Here is a 22,215-nt window from a genome sequence, read left to right as displayed (position 1 = left end):
GACTTAGAAATAGTCGCATGAGTAGGTTACTTCATGCCAGGTACTCTGAACATAAAGCAAAGATTCTATAAGGATGTTCTAGTATTCTGAAGTTAATTTTGCCTGGAAACTTGCTGCACAGAGTGTTAACCAAGACAGGTTGTGTGTGCATGCATGATGCATGGACATTACACAATGAATTAGTTTCTAATTTCCTTTTTCCGTGGCTTCTTTCAGTTTGCCATTGTTATTCATGCCATAAGACGTGGAAGTCAGTCAAGGACATAGTTATTTTATTTTTTTACTTGCTGCAAAATTGATTTTTTATGATGTAAGCCATAATTGTTAATAGTTATGCTAAAACTTATTGTTCCTTGATTATGATTTGTATCTAACAAAATTAGAGGTCAAGGAAAACAACCAAGCAAAAATTTGGCTGGGTAATTTTCAAAGTACTTAACATTAACTGTATTAATGATGTATTTCTTGTCTTTTAGAAATCGCCTGCAGTTAAGGTGACTCATTTTAAAGGGTGCATGGGAGAGGCATCTTTGAATGGCAGATCTATTGGTCTTTGGAACTACATGGAAAAAGAGGGCAAGTGCAATGGCTGTTTTGGAAGGTATTTTGTCTCACTCCTTTTTTTTTTGTAACAGACTGAGTAATTTACATTTGTAATATGTATTTCTGTGTTAGGTAAAAATAATGAGCTTGGCCAAATTGCAGTTTTTTACTGATGATTAACTAGCACTGAATGTGCCAGTGGTGTCAAATAATTTCATTGTATAGGATTTTATCACTTACTAATTACTTTCTCAGAAGAATTCTACTCCTGTGGTCTATTTTGTGCATTGAGAGTAGGGACTGCTTGTGAACCAGACTATTTCAGAATGTTTGCTTTCCAGTAATTTCCAGCAAGATAGATTTATTCTCTCCTAGGATAAAAATACAGTGTAAAGCATTCTTATTAAAACAATCCATAGCAAAACTGTAGCCACTGAGCTTACTACCCTTCTTGTAACTAATTGCAGACTGCACTATTTCTTTTTGTTTAAGGAATTGAAAAGAAATAGACTTGACCATATTCTCTTTTGCAGAATGTTTCATTTAGAAACAGCAGAGGGTGCTGCTTGATTGTATGAGAATTTTTTTCCAAGTACTATGTTGCAGGAAAAGGGGCTAATAGGACATTATTGTAAGTGGAGTTACACAAATAAATGGATGACATGTATTAATTAAGAGGGTGTATGTTGTAACAATTATGTTTACCCTTAAGAAATGTGTTTTTTTTTTTTCATATATCAGGGAAAAATATTTTTTATCTTGTATGCATCCTTCCTTATGGTTAAATTGTGTATTGTGAGACTCTATAATGAAAACAGCCTTTGGCTGGAATCCTTTAGTTATTCATAACATCAAGATTTTAGTCTTTTTCTACAGTTTCTAGTCATACTGCCTGGGGGCTGCACCAACTGATCTAACTTTTCGTATGTTTTATATAAAAATGACTGGAAAAACAGAAATCTTCAGCTAACATTTTTAATTGTGTTTTTTACTTTCATAGCCCACAGGATGAGGACACTTCATTCCATTTTGATGGCAGTGGATACTCAGTTGTGGAGAAGGCACTCCGCTCAACAGTGACTCAGATAATAATATTTTTCAGTACCTTTTCACCTAGTGGGCTTCTTCTATATCTTGCTTCAAATGGCACTGTAAGAAAATGGATCGGATTCTTAAGCTGTCAAAGCCTGTTTAGATAACTTGATGGTTTCTTGCTGTCTTTGTTATTTTTCAATTTATGTGTATTAAACCAAGTTATTATCTTTCTATAGGTTATTACATGTGATTGACATCATAAGACATAAAAGTAAAGACAGGAACCCTAGAGATGGCTCTCTAGACAAAATTAAGCAATAAAAAGAATTATCTGTGATTTGTTTTAATCCTAGACTAAAATTAATGATTATTTAACTAAAAGAAACAGTAGGGAAAACAAACTAGTTTTGTTTACTTGAAGGAACCTTTTCAGTATGTAAAATCTTTTGGAATTGAGCTTGTAGAAGGACAACATAATGTTGAGTAGGCATATTGGATTAAATCCATAGGGTGGGAATTCAGTAAACTGAAATAAATGAAATAAAACTCCCAGCAACAATAGGATAACCTAGACCCATCTCAACACCTTCACCATCATGTTATGCAGTTTAGCTGGTGGTTTTCTTTTCCTGAAGGAGGACAAATCTTTGTTTAGATACAGATTGTTTCAGTCCATTCATTATTCATTTGCTTTGTTATGTACTCACTGCCTGTGATGTCTGACTTAAGTTTTACAATGCAGAGGGGGCACTTTTAATACAATTCAGAAAGTCTTTCTACTTGCTTCTTGCTGAGTGAACATTGTAGTGATTGATCGCTATGCTAACAGTCAAATGAAATTACTGTCAACTTCATCCAAAAAAAAGGCAGATATGACCTTTTACATTTAAACCTTGCTCTGCTGAATAATCAAGCCTCTTGATGCATATAAGTACAAATACAACAAAACAAAAAGACATCCTTGGGAGGTATACATAAAATAATTTCCCTAAACATAGTGAAGATAAGTATCTTGGGCCTAACAAATAGTCTAGGCACCGAAGTTCCCAAACGTTTTTCACACAGTGGCCCAAACCTGCCAAGAATGCATCCTTTTGGAAGATTTTATTTCCAGGAATTTAATCTGTTTGGTTTTTGTCATTGGTTTGTTTGTTTCCCTCACAGAGAGATTTCTTGTCCCTTGAGCTTGTTGATGGCAAAGTGAGACTAACTGTTGATCTAGGTTCAGGACCTCTTGCTCTGACAACGGAAAATCGTTACAACAATGGAACGTGGTACAAAATTTCATTCAGTCGGAACAAGAAACAAGGTAGGCTGCATTCTAAAAGAAACACGTGTCTGCACATTTACAAATATCTAAGATATCTGCAGGGAGCATCACTGCAACCAAATTTGTTCACTTCCAATGCAGTTTCTTTAGCAATCACACTTATGTTACTTTGCTTTATGAAGGACAGCTGTGCAAATCTTGTGCTTGGTTTGGCACATTTCATAAAGAGCATGTAACGCAGAAGCTGCCAGACAAAAATATATCAATATTCTTATTGAAAGAACTTTGTCCAAGTCTGTATATGAAGGATCATAATTTTTTATTCTGTGCTTTAATAGTACCTAGTACAGCAGTATTTTGGGACCCATGTTTGGGAAGTAATGCATGCAGTACAAATAATACATGTGCCGTGGTTTAAGTCCAGACGATAACTCAGAACCATGCAGCCACTCACTCACTGCCCCCTTTCCCTTCTCCCCCTCTGTGCAGGATGAGGAAAAGAATCAAAAGAATGTAAACCCCATGGGTTGAGATGAGAACAGTCCAATAACTAAAGTATAATATAAAACTGCTACTACTACTACTAATAATAATAATGATAATGGTAATAACAAGGGGAGAGAATAGAAAACTAAAAAGGAAAGATAAAAAAGCCAAACCAATAAACACAAGTGATGCACAATACAACTGCTCACCACCTGCTGACTGATACCCATCCCGACCCCAGCAGCGATCTGGGCCTTCCAGGTAACTCCCCCCAGTTTATACACTGGGCAGACGTGCTGTGGTCTGGAATACCCCTTTGGCTAGTCTGGGTCAGGTGTCCTGTCCCTGCTTCCTCCCAGCTTCCCATGCCCCTCCTCACTGGTAGAGCATGAGACTGAAAAGTCCTTGATTGGAGTAAGCATTACTTAGCAACAACTAAAACATCGTTGTGTTATCAGCATTGTTCTCAGACTAAAGCTGAAACACAGCACTGCACTAGCTACTAGGAAGGAGAAAATTAACTGTTACAGCTGAACCCAGGACATGTTAGTATCTATAACATTATTCTTGTGTATATTTTTTTTCTGTAGACTTTCCCAGATTTCAATTTGGCAGAGAAAATGAATGAGATTAACAGAATAGCTGGAAGTACAATAAACTGTTCATTCTAAAAATAAGAAGATTGTCTGTACATGTTTTAGTCAATGAATACATTTTCCCTTATTAGAGACAGGATTGCCAAAGTGAAAAAAATGTGTGTTTGTGTCCTTCTCCAGATCTTTGCTCTCTTTTATTTGCAGGAATTTTGGCAGTCATGGATGCATATAACCTTAATTATAAAGAAACCAAGCAAGGAGAATCTCCTGGGGTTGCCTCAGACCTGAACCGCTCTGATAAGGACCCAATCTTCATTGGTGGGCTGCCAAGATCAAGGATTGTGAGGTAAAATGTTCTCTTGCTTTCCCCCCTTTGCTAAGACTCCTGTCAGTAGAGGAAAAGACTTCAATAAACTCTTCTATCCCCATGGAAATTAGTGAAAATCAGTGACGTCTGAAGTTTTGCTAATGTCCATGTATACCACCACATTATCTGTCCTTTGCCTTCAAACTTTAATACAGTGTTTTTTGCTGGTAGGTCTGACAATATAGTTCAGAACAGAAACAAGCTTCTGGTTTTCCCCCCCGTGGGTGATTTCCACAACAGCAGCCACTACTTTTTGTGTCAGACTGCAGCAAGCATTCTGCTCTGCTGCCTGGAACGATGCTCCTTTGATGTCTACCTGTGTAAGCCTTGTGTTTTCCAGATGGCATTTATGGGCAAAACTGCAGTTTGGGGTAAAAATTCTACTTCAGAAAGGAGTGTTGTAATTCAGTTTTGAAACTTGGAAAAGAGGAGAAATAATTGTGAACAGATAAGAAAAATACATTACAAGTATATATTTTATTAGCATGTCTTTTGTTTATACTTTCTTCCATTGCACATCCCTGCTGAACTTGTAAAATCACATTTCTTCTACTGGATTCACTTTGCAAGGAAAAACATGGCAAAAGAAATCTAATTAAGCTGTCTGCATGCTTTTGACAATAAGGTAAATTCCAGGACAAAATTAGTCTCTGTGCAGTTATTGCAGAGGTGCAGACTTGTTAATCCTAGGTGGCATACCAGCCATAAAGGGACTATGGTAGGATAGCTTTAGATTTCTCTGAATTAAACCTTGACCCAAATTAGCCATCCTCCAGATTTAAGAAATGCAAAAGAATTACTAGGTAGCAGAGAGCTACAGTTACCCTCTCACACAACAGACATTACATTTCAGCTGAATATTCATCTTAAAGTTACGGAAAATGGCCTGGCAACACAGCACTACACACTTCTATATATTTCCATTTGGGGACAGTGTTAGCCGACTCTTTTTAAGATCAGAATTAATATCTGCTAATAGTAAACCCCAACTTACCTCTGTTTCCACCTAAACTAAACTGGGTTGACTACATTCTTCCAAATAGGTCTGTCTTTTTCTTATTGAAGAGACCTTAATCTTTTCTCCCAGGAGATTCCAAATACTACTCCTTGGAAAAAACATTATGTTCTGTGTTTCAGGAAAGGTCTTAATAGTAGAAGGTATGTAGGATGCATCAAGAATCTGGAAATATCCCGTTCAACCTTTGACTTGCTTAGAAATTCATATGGAGTGAGGAAAGGCTGTGTATTGGAGGTACGAGACTTTATGTTCTGTGATTTGATCTTTATTGTTACTGAACAATGAATAGTGATGCTTATAGTGATGAATCTAGGGATTTTAAGATAATCTGATCTCTGCTTGAATTTTTTTGTTCTTCTTACAAAGTCAGAGGACAAAGTCAGTAATTATTTCTCTTCCTCATAAAATAGCCTATTCGTACTGTGAACATCTTGAACAATGGATATATTGAGTTGGTGCCTAAGTCCTTAAGCCCAGAATCAGAACTGATGGCAACTTTTGCTACAAAGAACAGCAGTGGCGTCATACTTGCTGGACTCAGCAGGGGACTGGAAAAGCGACGACGTAGGCAAGCACATTTGGCAAGTACTGAAAGATTTTTTTTTTTTTTGCCATTTTTACACAATATCATCAGGTTTTTATGGCTGTAACTTGCAAAGAATAAGAAAGAAAAAAATATTTGGCTTAGGAAGGTCCAAATACAGAGTCAAGGTTAGGGAACAGAGGATGTTCATTGTAGCAGAGGAGAGGTGAAGGATCAAGTTGAGACCTGGTATGGTTACTAGGTCCTAGAATGCTTTTGCAGCAAGGAGGAAAACTGCACATGAAATACAGAGAAGTTACTTTCTGCTTCTGTTAGTCAGAAGTAGTTAATGAAGGATTTGAGATAAACAGCTATCTCATATCTTGTGGGCTGTTCTGGAGCTCCTGGAATGCAAGGACAGCATCTTAGCAGGAATACCTGCCCCTTTCTTACTCTCTTCCTCTAAGAGGATGAGTAGGGTGGTGGACCAAAGAAACTCCCAGCTCTCAGGTTTTCAGTTAGAAGGCTTTGCAGTCTAAGAGGTACCAGTACAATGCCTTCTAGTCTTTGAGTTTCAGTAAAAAGTTTGTTTACAACAAAGTTGGAGGTAATTCTTTTCCAAAGTATGTTCCATTTATACACTGAATGAGTGACAGGAAATTGAACTATAGTTAAAAACTAATCTTCTGATTAAATCTACAGCCCTTCTTTTCCATCATGCTGATGGATGGTCATCTTGTAGTGCATGTTAATGCTGGTGATAGAGCAAGTACTAGGAAAGTAGTTCTTCAGTCTGCTCATGGAACATACAGTGATGGACAAGAACACTCTGTCATCCTAATCCGGAATAAGAGGTATATGTGACTGCCAAGAGTACTAGCTGTTTAATTGTTATATGCTGTTGTCAGTTCACTGTGCTGTCTGAGGAACTGCCTTTGCTAACTCGTTATGTGGAATAATCGGGGCTGTGTTTTTATGCTGTTAATGCAGGTGTTCTGATTTACATGGTAATTGTATACAGCATACAGCCACTGATGAAGTTGTAGTTAAAAGCTCTCAGAATTTCTAGACAGCTTGGGCCACTTGTGTAACATACACTAAATAGTATCAGAAAAAATATAACTATCAAAATAATTTTGAGAGACACCTATCAGAATAATTTAGAAAGAAATTTGAAAAACTCTAAGGGTTAAAAACCGTGTAAAGAGGAAGGTCTTTTAGTTTGAAGACATTAAAAGTATTATCAAAGTAATGGAATCTCTTTCTTAGAGCAGGACATTTTTTGTGCTGAAAGGAATGCTTTTTCATTTGAAAACACATGTCTAGAGCCCTTGTTCAATGTTTTTTCCTGCTTTATCTTTTTCAGGATCATAACCGTACAGGTGGATGAAAGTAACCCTGCAGAACTGAGGCTTGGTGGATCAGCAGAAATGACACCCATTAATATTTCCAACTTCTATGCTGGTGGCATTCCAGCAGGAGAGGGCATCTTAGGGCTAAAAATGGCTGGCTCCTTTTATGGCTGTATCAGCAATATCATTTTTAACAAGGAGTAAGTCAGAGGGGTAACTGCCCTGATTTTCAAAGCATCGTATAGTAATTATTCATTGTAGTTTTTAATTTCTTGCATGACATCCATTTGCCTGATTTGTAACCTAAGACAAGCATTGGGTATTGTAACAGGCAGAAAATGGGTATTACCAGCTACATACATATCCAAATAGCATTAAAAATGTCTTTAATGCGTATAGACACAGCACAAAATGTAAATGTCTCCATGATAGTTTCATCTGCATTTACAGACAGAATAGTTTTCCAAGGAAGCTGTCTATTAATATTGTTCTGTAGATGGATTATTTGCCAATTCTCAATCTTTTTGTTCCAGTATGGCAGTTCTTTCCCTTTCTCCCACGACTAGTTAAAGACCCTGTGAAATACTCTCCCTGTACTTGGGAAATGTAGGGAGTTTGAATTTCACCTCTTAAAATGTAGGGTTTTTTAAAATACAGGCTTTTGTATTTCACCACTTCCATGAAGTATGAACATGTGGATATGGACAGCTGCTTTTTGTCAGAGAAGCCTAAACCAGCCATACCAGAAGACATGGAGATTCAGCCTGAACTTCGAGCTTTGCCAGTTCCCCTGAGGCCTCTTACAGACACAAAAAAAGTATGTATTACAGCAAAGCTTTATTACTTCTTCTAGGAAAGTATTCAACAACAAGATGTGTTTTAGCTTTGCGGAGAATTTTCAAAGTATGGACAGTGTATATTTATTTCTTCTGTGGTATGGCATGGTTCAAGGAATGTGAATTTGAAATGATTATTTCTCATAGAAACACTGTGATAGAAACCTTTGCAACAGACTGATGACCTTTTGGAAGGGAAATGTAGTTAGGTTTGTCATTGTTCAGGCAGCAACACTAAAAAAGAAAAGGAAAAGAGGAGTGATAGTTCTCCAGCAGAAAGACTTGGAAGCAATTATTACATCTCATGTGTTCCTACCAAAGTGGCTCTGTCCTGAGTTTTGTATTAGTTGTGCAGTTCAGCATTCACGTTTTCCTGGTCACACATGCTTTGTGTCAAAAGAGGAGGTAGAAACCATTCCAGAGACACACAGTGTCTGAATACAGCTTGCATGGGACCTGTTTCCTCTCCCACAGACCCTGTTCCCAGGAGAGATGGAAGCATTACTTCTCTCCTTCTGCAGCTGCACATCTTTATAATGAAGTGTTTCCAAAGCATCCTGAAATAATTTTTTCTGTGGCAACAGAAAGCAGGATTTTATACATTTCATACAACTGTGGCTATAAAAAGAACTAAGTTGTCCTTCTTACAGCTAAAGTATAGCTTTGGCTCATACCCTGTTACTCAGCTCTCCATCTTCCAAATCATAACAAAAATGTGCATCTTCACTAAATGGAAAAATATTTCTACTGAGTCCATGAGATTTTCACTCTGAAATTGTACTCTGTCTTCCGTCATTTGTGATCAAAAGGGCTATCAGTTGAGACAAATGGTGAATGAATACTTCTCAAACTGCAAATATTTCTCAAAAAAAGACAAGTGCTGTCCATGAGGCATAGCTTAATCATTAGGACTAGTTCTTTTTGAGCCTAAAGACAGCTCAGAATGATTGGAGTTTAGCTAATTGATGTTGCTATATACTTTGTAGTTATCATGTGGCTCAGTTTTGTTCCTTACAAAGCTCTGCCATTCAGCACTTGCTGGTCAGCACCTGATACTATCATTCTTAATAAAATCCTTTCATTAGCAGGTTGTTTGTGCAAAAGATGAGTTACCTAATCATGTTCAAGGTGCCCATCAGTTTGGACTTGCCAAAGGCAGCCATATGACACTACTCTTCAATCAGTCTATTGTCAGGAAGAAGTGAGTATATCCTGAAACATCCATGCGCACAGTGTACTACTTTACATTGAGTTACAAGAAGTGCAGTGATGATTTTCATGAATGATCACTGCATTACCAGCTTTAAATATGGCCCTCGCTTGAAGTTTCTTTGGATTCCTCATTGTAGAAGGCATCACAACAACTGCAGTGTAATTAATGTCTTTCCCAGATTTGGTCATGAGTTTAACTCATGGTCAAAGTTTTGCATTTTTTCCCCCCTCAGACTTAAAAGCCCCGCTGTACCACCTTCTGTAAGTATTTTTCCACATACAATGCTCAGCTGGTCCCTGCTCTTGTGACTGATGCAGATAACAGCTCACCCTCTGCTCACCAGGTTTTCTGCAATTGCACCTTCCATGTCTGCTTCACTCCCCAGGTCATTGAAGGAGATGACTGCTGAGACTAATTCTGTTGAGACTTAATAGGCAATAGCCCCTCTGCCACTCATACTTGTTTGAGAGACTTCCAACAAGGTCCCCAAAACACAGCCTGCATATGCTTTTTTCAACTCAGAAAGCCTCTGCAGGCACTGAGAAAAGAGGTTTTTTTCCCTTCTAGCTCTTATGTTCTAATTACTGAACATAAGGACATTGCAGAGAATTGATGCTATGTAGTCTGAACCTAGTGTCTCCATAATAAATGGCTTAATCAACTCCTCTACCTTTTAAGCTGCCTCCTGTTCTCAGTCTGCCCATTATATCCCAGCAAGCCTGGGTAATAGTAATGGATGCCATCCCATTATCCTGGAATTGGTTCCTTTCTTGGGGCAATATGCAAGCCTGCAGTCATAAACAGTTGAGCCTGTCCCTCTTAAAGCCCAGCTTACTCTGGCAAGCACTTTTTCTGTCTCTGAAAGGTACAGCACTGATTTCTATTATGAAATACATTATGGGTCATACTTGCTTAGAATCAATGCAAATTCTACTTTTCTGGCCTTTGTAATGATAAATTTTGTTTCCTAAGAAGGTTGTTCTCTGCCTGGAGAAAAGCTTTGTATCAGTGCAGAAGAAATACTTTCAGTAACATTTAATTTTTATTGTTTAGACTTTCTGTCCAGCTGAATCTCAGAGGCTTTGCCTCCAGTGGCCTGATTTACTACATGGCTCACCAGAACCAAGCTGATTATGCAGCCCTACAGCTTCATGGGGGACAGCTCTATTTCTCGTTTGATCTAGGCAAAGGAAAAGCAGTAGCGTTTCACCCTGCTGTTATCAGTGATGGAAAATGGCATACGGTAGGTAGTCACTAATCTGGTACTCCATTTCCTCTTCCCTGGAGTTGTTGGGATGGTTTCTTTCTGCCTTTCCTTATGCTTTCTGTTTTGCAACAGCAAACAGGTTTTAACACAGTCATGAAACCATTCAGATAACTTGTGTTTGAATGTAATTATTTCCTTTTTAAGTTCTCATTGATTTTGCATCCATTTCAGCATCCAACTATCATAAGGTATCTCAGGTTATTTAGAAATCAACTGTGTAATAACAGTCATCTTCAGCAGAGAAGAACCCAACACAGAGGTCTAGAAATTCTTTTTCCATGCAGAGAGCTTTCCGTGTGCTATGCTACCAAAGACCTGCAACTGTGTGAGAGGGTGAGATTTATGGGTGCAGAGTTTCTCCTTTCTCCCACATACTGCTTAATACATGACCATGTCATAGCAGCTAGTACTAGCAGGGAAGCACTTTTTCCTTTCCTTTGTTGGTGCAACATGGAAAAGGTAGGCATTTGGAATTTGAAGGCTGGGTGGGGAGTACTTGGCATAAGACAAGTTTGAGGAGAAATTATGGCTACAGCTTTCAGGTATCACATTCAGGTGTCACATAGCATTCAGGGCCTCCTGTACAAAAACTCTGTATCAGCCTCTGTTGGCCCAGCTGCTCAGAGCAGCTCACCTGCTGCTGTCTCTGGCTTGCTTTGTGAAAAATAACTGATGTCTGCATGAATTTTAAAAGCAGTTCTGACCACGTTACTCTTCTTTAAGGCAGGTGAGGATGCTAAGCTTGCCTTCCCTTGTCCATATCTGAAGCCTTAACTCTAGGAATTGGCTTCTGTGGGACAAAGTGATTGACACAAAGCTACCATCTCTCTTAGGTGCCTAAAGAATCAGCATAGTGGTTTTTTGCATTTTGTATATAATCAGCAGAAGAAAAAGCAGCAAAAACTAACATAAAGAAAACAGATGTGAACTTCTGTCAGAGAGAGATATCACAGTTAAGCTCTGCTGCCTTTCCTGAAGAAAAGTATGCGCCGGGATTTACAGCTGCATGTTTAAAATAAAATATACTCGTGTAATACTCACACTATCAGCTTTTTAAGAGATGAACAGATTCCATAAAAGAGCTGACCTACCTTTACTACCCAGGACATAAAAGCATGAGCTTGAACCTTTTTTTTGAGATTAAGGCTGAGTCACCCAGCTTCACAGCTGGGGGTGATTATTGCAATAGTTCCACAGTCAATTTAAGATAGTATGCATTGCTGCTGAAAGAAGCTCTTCTTTCTGTTCTCTGCCATCTGCTTCTATCACCCTGCTTGTGCTACTTTACCCCCGGTCGTGGTTTAAACCCTAGCCAGCCCCCTTACCAGTGAAAACATTCATGAAATCTCATGTTGAATCTGGTCAGGATTCTGAATGGGGCTAAAAGTAGCCAGTGAAGAATAAATGGCTAGCTGACTTAAAATAAAGACCCTCATCTGCATGTGAGTAATCGTTTTAGTGTAAGGAAGGCATAGGGGCATGAAAGAAGGTGGGACAAAACCGGAAAGCTTGTTGGTCATAGCAAATTAAGCACTGCCCATCGTAAAATTACAGCGTAAGAGTTTGTGCTTCAGAGAGGCGAGATGGCTTCGCTGGTGGGCAGCATAATTGTGGAAGACCAGCACAGTACTTCCCTCTTCAAACTCATGTACTCATATCCTAAGGAAATAAACTAGTGGCTTTAAATAATGTTTGTTAAAACACTGAAAAAACTTATGCAGGACAATATGCAATTGTTGTCAGCCCTCGGGGAGGCAAGGAAGCAGTTCAGCTGCTCAGTTGAATTCTGAAACGGCCTCAGCCTCACCAAGAATTTCAAGAGGATGCCTTAGTACAGCATGTCAAAGAAATCTAAGCATTAAAAATTGTCTTGCTTACTTCTGTAGCAAATGATGACTAGGTAACGGATTCAGCTTACTGATTTATGTCTGCATGCTCTCATTTTTTTCCAGGTAAAGACAGAATATGTTAAAAGAAAAGGTACAATCATTGTGGATGGACAGGAATTAGTAGCAGTCAGTGCTCTGGGAGATGGTAGCACTTTGGATGTGGAGGGGAAGCTCTACGTGGGTGGACTCCCCTTAGACTATGTGCCGAAGAATCTTGGGAATGTAAGAAGGTTTGGGGTGTTGGGGCGTCTGATGTTTTGCAATACTAGAATGAGTATACTGCATCAAACCCATCTAATTCAGTGTCCTGCCTCTGATGGGCATAAAAGAAGTACTTAGGAGAGAAACAACAAAAAGTAATGACCCTTTACCAGATAAATCTTTCCAGCTTTCTATGACTTGGTGATTCTAGCTAGATCTTGTATCCTTTTATGTTTTAGTAATAGCTCTTCATAGATCTTTTTTCTCTCAATATCTCTGTTAAAAATGAACAAAGAATATAAACTCCAATATTTCATTATATAAAATAAAATATGACCCAGAATCTCAGGCATTTTGGTACCTAAGTCCTACTGCATTCAAATAGGAATTAGGTGCCTTAAATATCTCTGAAAGGCTGGGTTTAGCTGTCTTGAGATTAAAACATACTTTTTACACATGCTTTTAAAGGGTAGGTTTCTGTCACCTTACTCCTTGTGCAGCCCATTATCTCGGGGAGGATTCTGGTGATGATAACAATGTTTCTTAATTCCTGGGCATACTTTTTTCACCTATGCTTTTTAACTGGATAATGGGGCTAACAAATATTTTAATGCTTTGAATCAGCAATTGCTGGAAATAGTAATGGGGAGAAATTCCAGTGAGTCTTTTTCCTGAATAGAATTCTGGCGATGTGTATTTGTAAAATGTACAAAATTTTTATTTACTTGTTAATTTGACAAAGCATATTTGGAACGCCTTTAATTGTTGAGTGTATCCCTTCGCACTGTGAGGGTGGTGAGGCACTGGAACAGGTTGCCCAAAGAAGAAGTGGTAAATGCTCTATCCCTGGCAGTGTTCAAGGCCAGGTTGGACAGAGCCTTGGGCGACATGGTCTAGTGTGAGGCATCCCTACCCATGGCAGGGGGGTTGGAACTAGATGATCCTAAGGTCCTTTCCAACCCTAGCTGTTGTAGAGAGTGTTTTTAAACTATTTATTTTAAGACATTATGTACATTTATATAAGTATAGGTAATAGTAGAAATTGAATTACGTAAATGTTTTAGATCCTGCTCTGTTTGGTTCAGAGAGTTTTTTATTTACCATAACATCAGGTGAATCACTAAGAGAGCATTGCAGCAGTTTGTATTACACATTAACTCTTATATTTCAATATGCTTAGGTGACTCACAGTATTCCTGCCTGCATTGGTAACATGACTATTAATAGCAAACAACTGGACAACGAGAGCCCTGTCTCTATCTTTGCTGTGAATAAGTGCTATGTAACAGTGCAGGATGGTACTTTCTTTGATGGGAGTGGCTTTGTTGCTCTTGGTAAGTGTCATTAAATGAAAACAGTACCTTACTGAATTAATGTTAATGAAAATGTACTCTTTTTAGGTCTTTCTGGAACTATGTGTATTTAATTGACTCACACAAAGAGTGCATGCCCTGCATATGTATTTCTGAGTCCCTTTACTCCATATGTGTAAAAGTGGTCATTTCTGCAAATGGTTATCTTCCACCAATGAAAGAGCTAATGATTCTAGCACTCAGAACGAAATCAGTTGTCTCTTTCTTCAGCTAAGTATATCCATGTTCATGATAAGGACTGTTAAAAAGGCATGGAGACAAAAGACGTTGGGGACTTTTGAAGTAACATGAATGATTACGTTTGTGCTCTTTACTGTTTATTACAAATGAGATAAAATCTATTAAATCTACATGAATGAAAGTAAGCTTATTTGGAAATTTACCTTTTCAAGTATAAAATATGAATTAAGACTCTGGAAAATGTACTTTCCGCAAGGCTGTATCCCACCAAAGTAATTAGCAAGCTTTTTAGGTCTTTTAATGATGATGAATGTATTCTACTTTGTACTGTGGGTCACAAGTCTTCTATTAAAAGCTCATAACTTCTTTTCAGTTAGAGAAGGTTACAAAGTGCGGTCTGATGTGAACATCACACTGGAGTTTCGTACAACAGCAGTACATGGCATTCTCCTTGGAGTCAGCAGTGCTAAGGTTGATGCCATTGGACTGGAGATTGTAAATGGCAAGGTAGGCTGCCATGTGCTGGCACACTCATTTCACAAGGCTTGCTTAAAACTGGGAGGCTAGAACTGTTTGGTAGCGCTAAATAGGCACCAGTGAAATGTGATAGAGGTAAAATGTCTGAACCAAATCCCCACAGAAGTAGTCTGGGACAGACTTTCCGTCTCAGTGTTTCTCATCACCTTCATATGGTAAAATGTGAGATTAGCAGAAGTCACTGGAACTTTTTTCCTTTTTAATTAGTGTAATTTATGTTGGCTTGTAGCCACTGTGACCTCCTGTACTGCACAACTTGGATGTTAGACCAAATATATACCCTCCTTATAGCTTAATAGTTTTTCTGCCATAGAGCTACCTTTGTCCTTGATAAACACATTGCATGTACAAAGTACACTGTTTTGTAATTCCTTCTTCAATATTCATGAGCAATTAATTCACTTTCTATTTCTACTGGCCATTATGTGCCATAGACCATTTAACAATCAATACATAGTTCTCCACTCATCTCCTGCATAAAAAATGTATATTTTATTGCTCTAAGTATTTCCTTTTCTCAGAAATGGCTCATTTTTTATTCAAAACTTCTTAGCTAGAGACAATATTAAATGTCACTGTTTCTGTGGGACATGCTTTTTCAGTTAATATTTACATATTAATCCTCACCACAGAGTTGAGGAAATGTCTACTGCTTTGAAAAATATATACATGAAGTAAATCAATACATGTATTGACAATGAGAAGTGCTTTCAGTCTATTCCTCTTCAATTAGATACAGTGGATGTTCTTTCATATCTGAATTCTCAGCTTCTGTAAGAAAACTGCTTGATTTTTAATTGTAAGAAACATTGAAGTCCCAAGGGAAGTATATCCAAGCTGAACCTGTGGAACATTGCATGGATAGATTTAAATCTCTGATTTTAAAGATACTTCAATAAGGGCACACTCTATCCATCAAAGTAAACATTAACTTTGCATAATTACCAAACATCTATTCAGAAGGAAGTCTCTGCACCAGCATGATTGTGCTTTTATCTACGCAAATTAGTTCATGCATTCTTACTTTATATCTTTATTGGCATCTGGTTGTTTATACAGGTTTTATTCCATGTCAACAATGGAGCTGGCAGAATAACAGCTACATATGAACCAAGAGGCACAAATAGTTTGTGTGATGGAAAATGGCACAAGCTTCAAGCAAACAAAAGCAAACATCGCATTTCGCTGATAATTGATGGGAATTTAGTCCAAACTGATAATCCCTACATCCAGTCAACATCTGCAGATACAAACAATCCCATTTACGTTGGAGGCTATCCTGGTAGGTACAATAATATTTCTCTTCCTTTCCCTCCCTTCTGGTCTCGCTCTTGTAAAAATGGCTCTTAATGCAAGCACTCTCTCCCCGCTTTCTCTCCTCTCTCCTCCTTTCTTCCTCTTCCCCTCTCCCCCTCTCCTTTTCTCTTTTCTCTCCTCTCTCCTCTTCTCTTTTCTCTCCTCTCTCCTCCTCTCTTTCTGTCTTTCCCTCCTTACCTTCTCTCCTCTCCTCCTCCTTCTCTCCTTCCCTTCTCCACCCCTCATTCATGAAGTTCTTGATTGAGTTATAAATCACAGTTGCCATTTCCCACGTTGTCACTGACATCACTGCGTATTATTTGTGTATACTTTCTGGAGGACTGCATTTATCTATTGAGTGTGTTGGCAAGATCAGCTGAACTTGTATCACTTTCCTACACAAACCTGCTCCTTAGTTTCTGAGAAGGATTTACTCTGCATGGTTTGTCTTTCACACTCTCTCTCAGACTTTACAATGTCCCTGCGTGTGTATGTTGAGGTATGGTTCTTTTGCAGTCAAATTAATATCAAGGCTTTTCTTCACATTCATCTAAGTAAGGTTTCCATAGTGGTCTTCTCTGCTTTATTTTTGCTGATGTTTCAAGGCAGGGGCTGTGCAGGCATAAGTCAAGCTGCTGAAGGTGAACATGTATTTCCTATGTTCTGTGTAAATTCCCTTCTGTCTGTCAATCATACTAGGATGATAAATAAAAAAAATAGTAACACAAAACATATATAATTGAATTACTTTTCAATTAAGTTGTGCTACTCATTAGTTGATAATTTGAACTGAGACAATGTATTCATTAAGAGGGTTGAGTTTTGAACATCATGAGTTTGGCCTTTATGCAGGCATACTTTTTAATGAACACATCAGTGCTGAGAGTAAATAGGCTTTGTATGGCTTTTGAATATCTTCGCTTTTACACATAGCATAAAATGCCCATATCCATTTGTCTCTGAAACAGCTGTTACAGTTTATCACTTCAGATATTTCCATTTGTGGAAGATGTGATGAGGTTTGAAGAGCAAACTCAGTTTTTAAATATTTGGAAAGATTTAGGGATAATAGCTTAAAATGCTACAGAACCTTCTGTTGGACAGGGTTTTGGTGCTTTATGAAAAATAAAGTAATGCTATTTAGGTAGATTTTGATCAATATTTGGGTCTTCCTTGAATACCAAAGTGGCCTTATCAGCATCTTGTGATTTTTATTTTTTTAAGTAAGGTATTGTAATACTAATTGTTCTTTCAGTGCTTTGTCTGTAAAGATTAGGGCTCGTAGGGAAAGGAGAAATTCTTCAGTTCAGTGAGTACTGCAGAAGCTGAATGAATTGTTTGACAGGTTGTATGGAAGAAGAGTTGGACTATCTTGGACTATCTCCCAGCCTCATGTTTTGGGTTGCTGATGGAGTCCATGACTGCGTACAGTTCAGCTTCGCTTCATATTCTGCCAGTTTCAATTTTAACTTGAAAGATGCCTATGTAGAATGCCTTTCTCCTCTCTTTTCCCCTCTTTCATCTCCCATTTTCCCTTGGGACAAATTATTCCTGTAACCTCTGCCCAAGTTTTCCCAGTTCATGGCTTAGCTTGATGGCAGTAGTGGCTGTCCATGGAACGATGTCCCAGATTCCCAAACATGAATGGAACACGGTACTACTCAGGCATTGCTTTTATCTCTTGCTGGTGAAGGAGGACAAGCTGTTGAATAATAACCTAAGTCTTTGTATTGTTTCTTTTTACTGGAAATACAGTCTACATATTTCACATTTGTTTTTCAGCTGATGTGAAGCAAAACTGCCTCACAAGCAAGAGCTCATTCCGTGGCTGTTTGAGGAACCTTGTGTTGACCAAGGGCCAACAAGCAGAATTGTTTGACTTCAGCAGAGCTTTTGACCTGCGTGGAGCCTTTCCTCATTCCTGCCCTGGGGCTGAGCACTGAACTGCATCAAAGCCTGTCTGGACTGAGAGAGGGGGGGGGTTTGTTGATCTGTGATTTTTCATTCTCATTTCGTAATGAAGAGAAGAATTGGTGAGAGTCTACAACTCTTTGATTTTCTGGTTGTTTTCCAACTCAGGTCATTTATTTTTTTTTTAGTCAGAAGCTTTATGTCTGCATTTTAACTAAATGGTTTAAAAAAGCAAATACCTCTACTACAATGTTAATAGCATTAATTGGTTATTTTTCTTTTGGGATTTTTTTATTAATCAGTGTTGATTGCTTGACAGTATTTCATTTTATTGTGTGTTGGCCGTTTTAGGAAAAGGTAATAATTTTGGACAGCATAATAAAAATACAATAAACTGTTCATTATTTCATGTAGTTCAGTTGTCCGTACATTTCAGTTAGATAGAGAGAGAAGGCTAAGAAGTGAAAAGTGGAAGTGGATGTAGTCCAGCAGAGGGTGCAGGAGACTAAAGCATAATTTTGAAGGTCTCTGATTCACAGTCTAGTTAAAAGACTATTCTTATTTATACTTTCTGTGGTAGCTCCAGTCCCTTTTACTTCTGCCTTAAATATTCAGTGCTTCCGACCCCCATTATAGCCACATTGTCTAGAAGGATTATGATCCTGTTTATGCTTTCATGTAATCAGTTGCAGGACAGGCAGCAACTCCACAGCACAGAGATGTGTATCAAATGTTGTGTTGGTGAAGAAACTATTTGGGTCTTGTTTGGGAACAAATATGTATTTTGGAAATGAGAACTAATGCATCTTTCCTCTGAAACAGTATTTCTTACAGGATACAGGAAAGCACCTTTGATGCTCTACGATTCTTAATTCACATTCATGCTAGTTTGAAAAATACTGGTTCAAATGAAAGCCGTTTGTCACTGATTTCAATGAGGCAAGATTCCAACCAGTGTAATTTTGTACCTCCACTTGAGCAAGGATGACAGAAAGTAGTCCTTGGTGTAGCTAGCTATTCAGGTGCTGTAACAACAGAGTTGCTTTTAAGACAGATTCACCACTGCTTTTTGCAATTCCTGTCACCTGCTTCTATCCAAAAACCACGTGTTTAGATTTGAAGAGCTTTCTTTGTCAGTATTGTTTTTATTTTTGACATGAATACAATACAACAGACACATTCTACTGTACAGATACTCTTACGTGTGGGTTTACTTCAACAACACATAACATGAGGTTTATAAGGGAAACGTACATACAAACATTTTGCTTTGATTAGTGGCATCGTATTATTTTCCAGAGAAGACGCACATTGATGGAAAGCCATTGAAAAATAAAAATTGAAACACAGTATGTATTTTGTCTATTAACCTCAAGATCTGATCTCATAAGGTTCATATTACACGCAGTAATTGAGGCAACATGTTTTGGATAAAATTTCATCCATATCCTTGAAATATGTCTTTCTTTGTGGTTTCCAAATCTTTTTTCATAGAAGGAGAAACATTTTATCAATGTATAGGTCTAGTGGAGTGGTGAACTTAATAATAGAAAGTTTTGGAATAGTAAACCTCTATGCCAAAATATTTTTCCTGGAAAATGTAGAGTGAGGTAGTTAATATTATACGCAGACACAGACACATTTGCGCACACACAGACATTCTAATGACATTAGATGCATAAAGAGGTTAGAGCATTCCAGTCTTTTTCCAACACCTCCTCCTTGCAATACATTCTCCCTCTCTCTGTTGATATGCAAAATGCTGTCTTTGCAGAACCGTGGAGTACAAAAGTGGTTGAGGCATCTTTGGAGTTTGCTGAAAACTGCTTGCTACCACTTTCTTATTAATATGCATGTATGTTGCTTTTTGTTAGATGACAATCCTATTATAACTTTGTTTTGACTTCAACTGCTGTTAGAGGAACAAAATTCCCACTGCCTCCACTAGCATTTTGAAACTATAAGGCCTAAATTTGAGACCTCATATTCAGAAGTGTCACAGAGATTGTTCAGTTTGTCCGTGATATATTAAATCAAGTTAGTGCACCATAACAACACAAAACAACTTAATGTGTAACAGTATTAACCACAGTACACATGGGTCATTAGGTCCATTTGTATCAAAAGAGTATTTTGCCATTCTGTTTCAAAGACAGCAGGTATTTGACCGTGCTGTATTATTCAGGGCATTGTACGTAGAATCTAGTTCATCTGCTAATATGCATGTCTTATACAGTTATAGGCAATTTTAGCGTAAAACAAATGTTCATGGGATGGATTCCATGACATCAAATTTGGCTTTCCTAAGTTGCAAAGTGGTAAAAGGTGGAAGTCTTCCAAAAGCCCCTTGTATCCCATACAGAATACAGTGGGATCTACTTCAGAAATAATTCCGAAGTCCTAATTTCAGGGTCCAGAACATGCTGAGCAAGTTATGGTGTGAACACATGGGTGCATTGTACTTTCCCTTACACAGCCATTGCGAACATGGAGTGAAGTGAGTGGGCAAGACTGAGGAGGTCAGCGTATCTGTCTGAAAGTATTGTAGAAGGTTCTCGTTTGCTATGACACTTCAAATTCTTTAGTTAATGTTTAGGCTTTCTGTGTAGTCATAGAAGCTTTTTTGTTGGCTATAGGTACAATTATGCTTAGCATTTATATGATGCTTGTCAAATTCAAAGCACTTTCCACATAAAGTCCCTTTTCTGAGTTTGTCCTTCTTGGATGTGTTTATAACTTCTGATCTGCTCAGGGAATTGTTTGGCTGCATCTGAGAGCAGAATTTAACTCAACTAATTCTCATTTTATCTTTATAAGGGAAGTACTAGTCCCATTTTATACCTAAGAGTAAAGGGCAGCATAGTAGAAAGAGTTGTTCATTTCCCCAGAGGGAACTAAAGGGAATCAAGAACAAAGCACTTGACAAAACCTTTATGCTTAGTTCTATGAGCAAACCACAGATCTACTGTTTCTCATATACTTAAAATAAATAGTTGTCAAAGTAAGCAGTGTATTTTATAATGCCACTGCCCCAATCTTTTCCTGGCTGCAGATATGCCTCTGTTAGTGTTAAGGGGAAAAAAAAAAGTAAGTTAAAAATTACAGTATTTTAAAGAAATGAAATGATGATGCAAAATTTTATAGTAAGGAAGAGAGATTGGATCTGCCCTCTGTAGACATTATTGTTGCTGGTAAAATTACTGATTCAGTGTTGCTTTCTCACACTGAACACTAACAGTGAAAGTTATCTACTGGAGAATGCTTTGAACCAGAAGTAGTATTTCTAGAATGTGCAAGCCTTCGTAGCACAGCTGCAGCAGAGCATCACTCTTCAGGACAGTGTACTTTATGTTCACCTGGAGGACTTGGTTCAGACTGCTTTTATTTTGTTACCTGGTAAACAGAGCACTAGCTTCTGCCTGATATGTGTGTCCAGGTGAGGAGCAAAACCCGCTGCTGAGACTCTGAGTGAGTTCATTGTGCAATATCGTCACCCAGTGACAAGCACTGCAGTGCAGTTGAAGGCATCAGTTCCCATTTTCTGCATAAGACAAAGATGAAAAAAATACTTGTCGTTTTCCAGAGACCTGTGATTTCCTTACTGAGCAAACATGCTTCAGTTCTGTAAAAGTATAATCCAGAACAAAAGGGTTAGGTGAAGAATAGTGCTCACCCTTGTGACTGGCTACAGACTTGGCTACAGACTAGGCATACTGTCTTACATTTGCTATGCTTCATTCCCAATGCAGTTGTGGCCCACTGTTCTTTCTCCAGCCTATGTGTTTTCATAGACTACACGCCATCTGTAAAAAGAGCTGCTATTTGCTATGTATTTGTAAAACCCCCAGCACAACTGGGCCTAGTTTGGCTGTAGTTTTAAAGCCCCAGTTTGTAAATGTTAAATGAGGGTGTTAAATCCCTCTGCTTATTGGAAGCTTTTTATTCTCTATGCTGTATTTTACAAGATCCAGACAAAGATCTCTCATTTCAGTGCGGCTGAATAGTATAAAAGTTGCTTACATCTTAAAGCTAAAATAAACAAAAGAAAAATAGGTTACAAATTAAGAAACTATAATGTTTAACAAAAAAGGTGATGGCTGTAAGTGGCACCGTTAACACATATCATATTATTATGGCATTACACAGGCTTAAATTTGAGACTATCAAATAAAAGATAGAGTCAGGGGAATATGCCCTTCTCACCCAGCATTTGTCTCCCAAACCCTGTGTATGTCACAGGGGAAGGAAGGATAAAATGTTTTGTGGAGCTACAATTGCACACAGTAATGTGATCCAGACAGACAGTTTTGGAAGACTGGTAC

General features: G+C 38.1%; 1 protein-coding gene across 1 annotated transcript in view; it reads left to right on the top strand.

Annotated features, from left to right (window-relative positions):
* Positions 1-18,306, top strand: part of LAMA1 (laminin subunit alpha 1) — a 101,424-nt gene extending 83,118 nt beyond the window's left edge. The window contains exons 48-63 of the mRNA XM_061448767.1: positions 477-601; positions 1,544-1,694; positions 2,743-2,887; positions 4,135-4,276; positions 5,435-5,549; positions 5,726-5,896; positions 6,541-6,692; positions 7,205-7,390; positions 7,848-8,007; positions 9,115-9,227; positions 10,293-10,482; positions 12,459-12,617; positions 13,777-13,930; positions 14,523-14,656; positions 15,746-15,968; positions 17,765-18,306. Of these exons, the coding sequence (XP_061304751.1) occupies positions 477-601; positions 1,544-1,694; positions 2,743-2,887; positions 4,135-4,276; positions 5,435-5,549; positions 5,726-5,896; positions 6,541-6,692; positions 7,205-7,390; positions 7,848-8,007; positions 9,115-9,227; positions 10,293-10,482; positions 12,459-12,617; positions 13,777-13,930; positions 14,523-14,656; positions 15,746-15,968; positions 17,765-17,925 (2,481 nt within the window). The 3' untranslated portion in view covers positions 17,926-18,306. The remainder of the gene's footprint in view (positions 1-476; positions 602-1,543; positions 1,695-2,742; positions 2,888-4,134; positions 4,277-5,434; positions 5,550-5,725; positions 5,897-6,540; positions 6,693-7,204; positions 7,391-7,847; positions 8,008-9,114; positions 9,228-10,292; positions 10,483-12,458; positions 12,618-13,776; positions 13,931-14,522; positions 14,657-15,745; positions 15,969-17,764) is intronic.
* The last annotated feature ends 3,909 nt before the right edge of the window (positions 18,307-22,215 follow it).

This window comes from Pezoporus flaviventris, unplaced genomic scaffold (assembly GCF_033815535.1).
Source record: "Pezoporus flaviventris isolate CSIRO_AGI_PZ_B2104156 unplaced genomic scaffold, CSIRO_AGI_Pfla_v1 ptg000007l, whole genome shotgun sequence".
Lineage (NCBI taxonomy): Eukaryota > Metazoa > Chordata > Aves > Psittaciformes > Psittacidae > Pezoporus > Pezoporus flaviventris.
The sequence above is the reverse complement of the archived record's forward strand: the minus strand, read 5'-3'. Positions and strand labels throughout refer to the sequence as shown.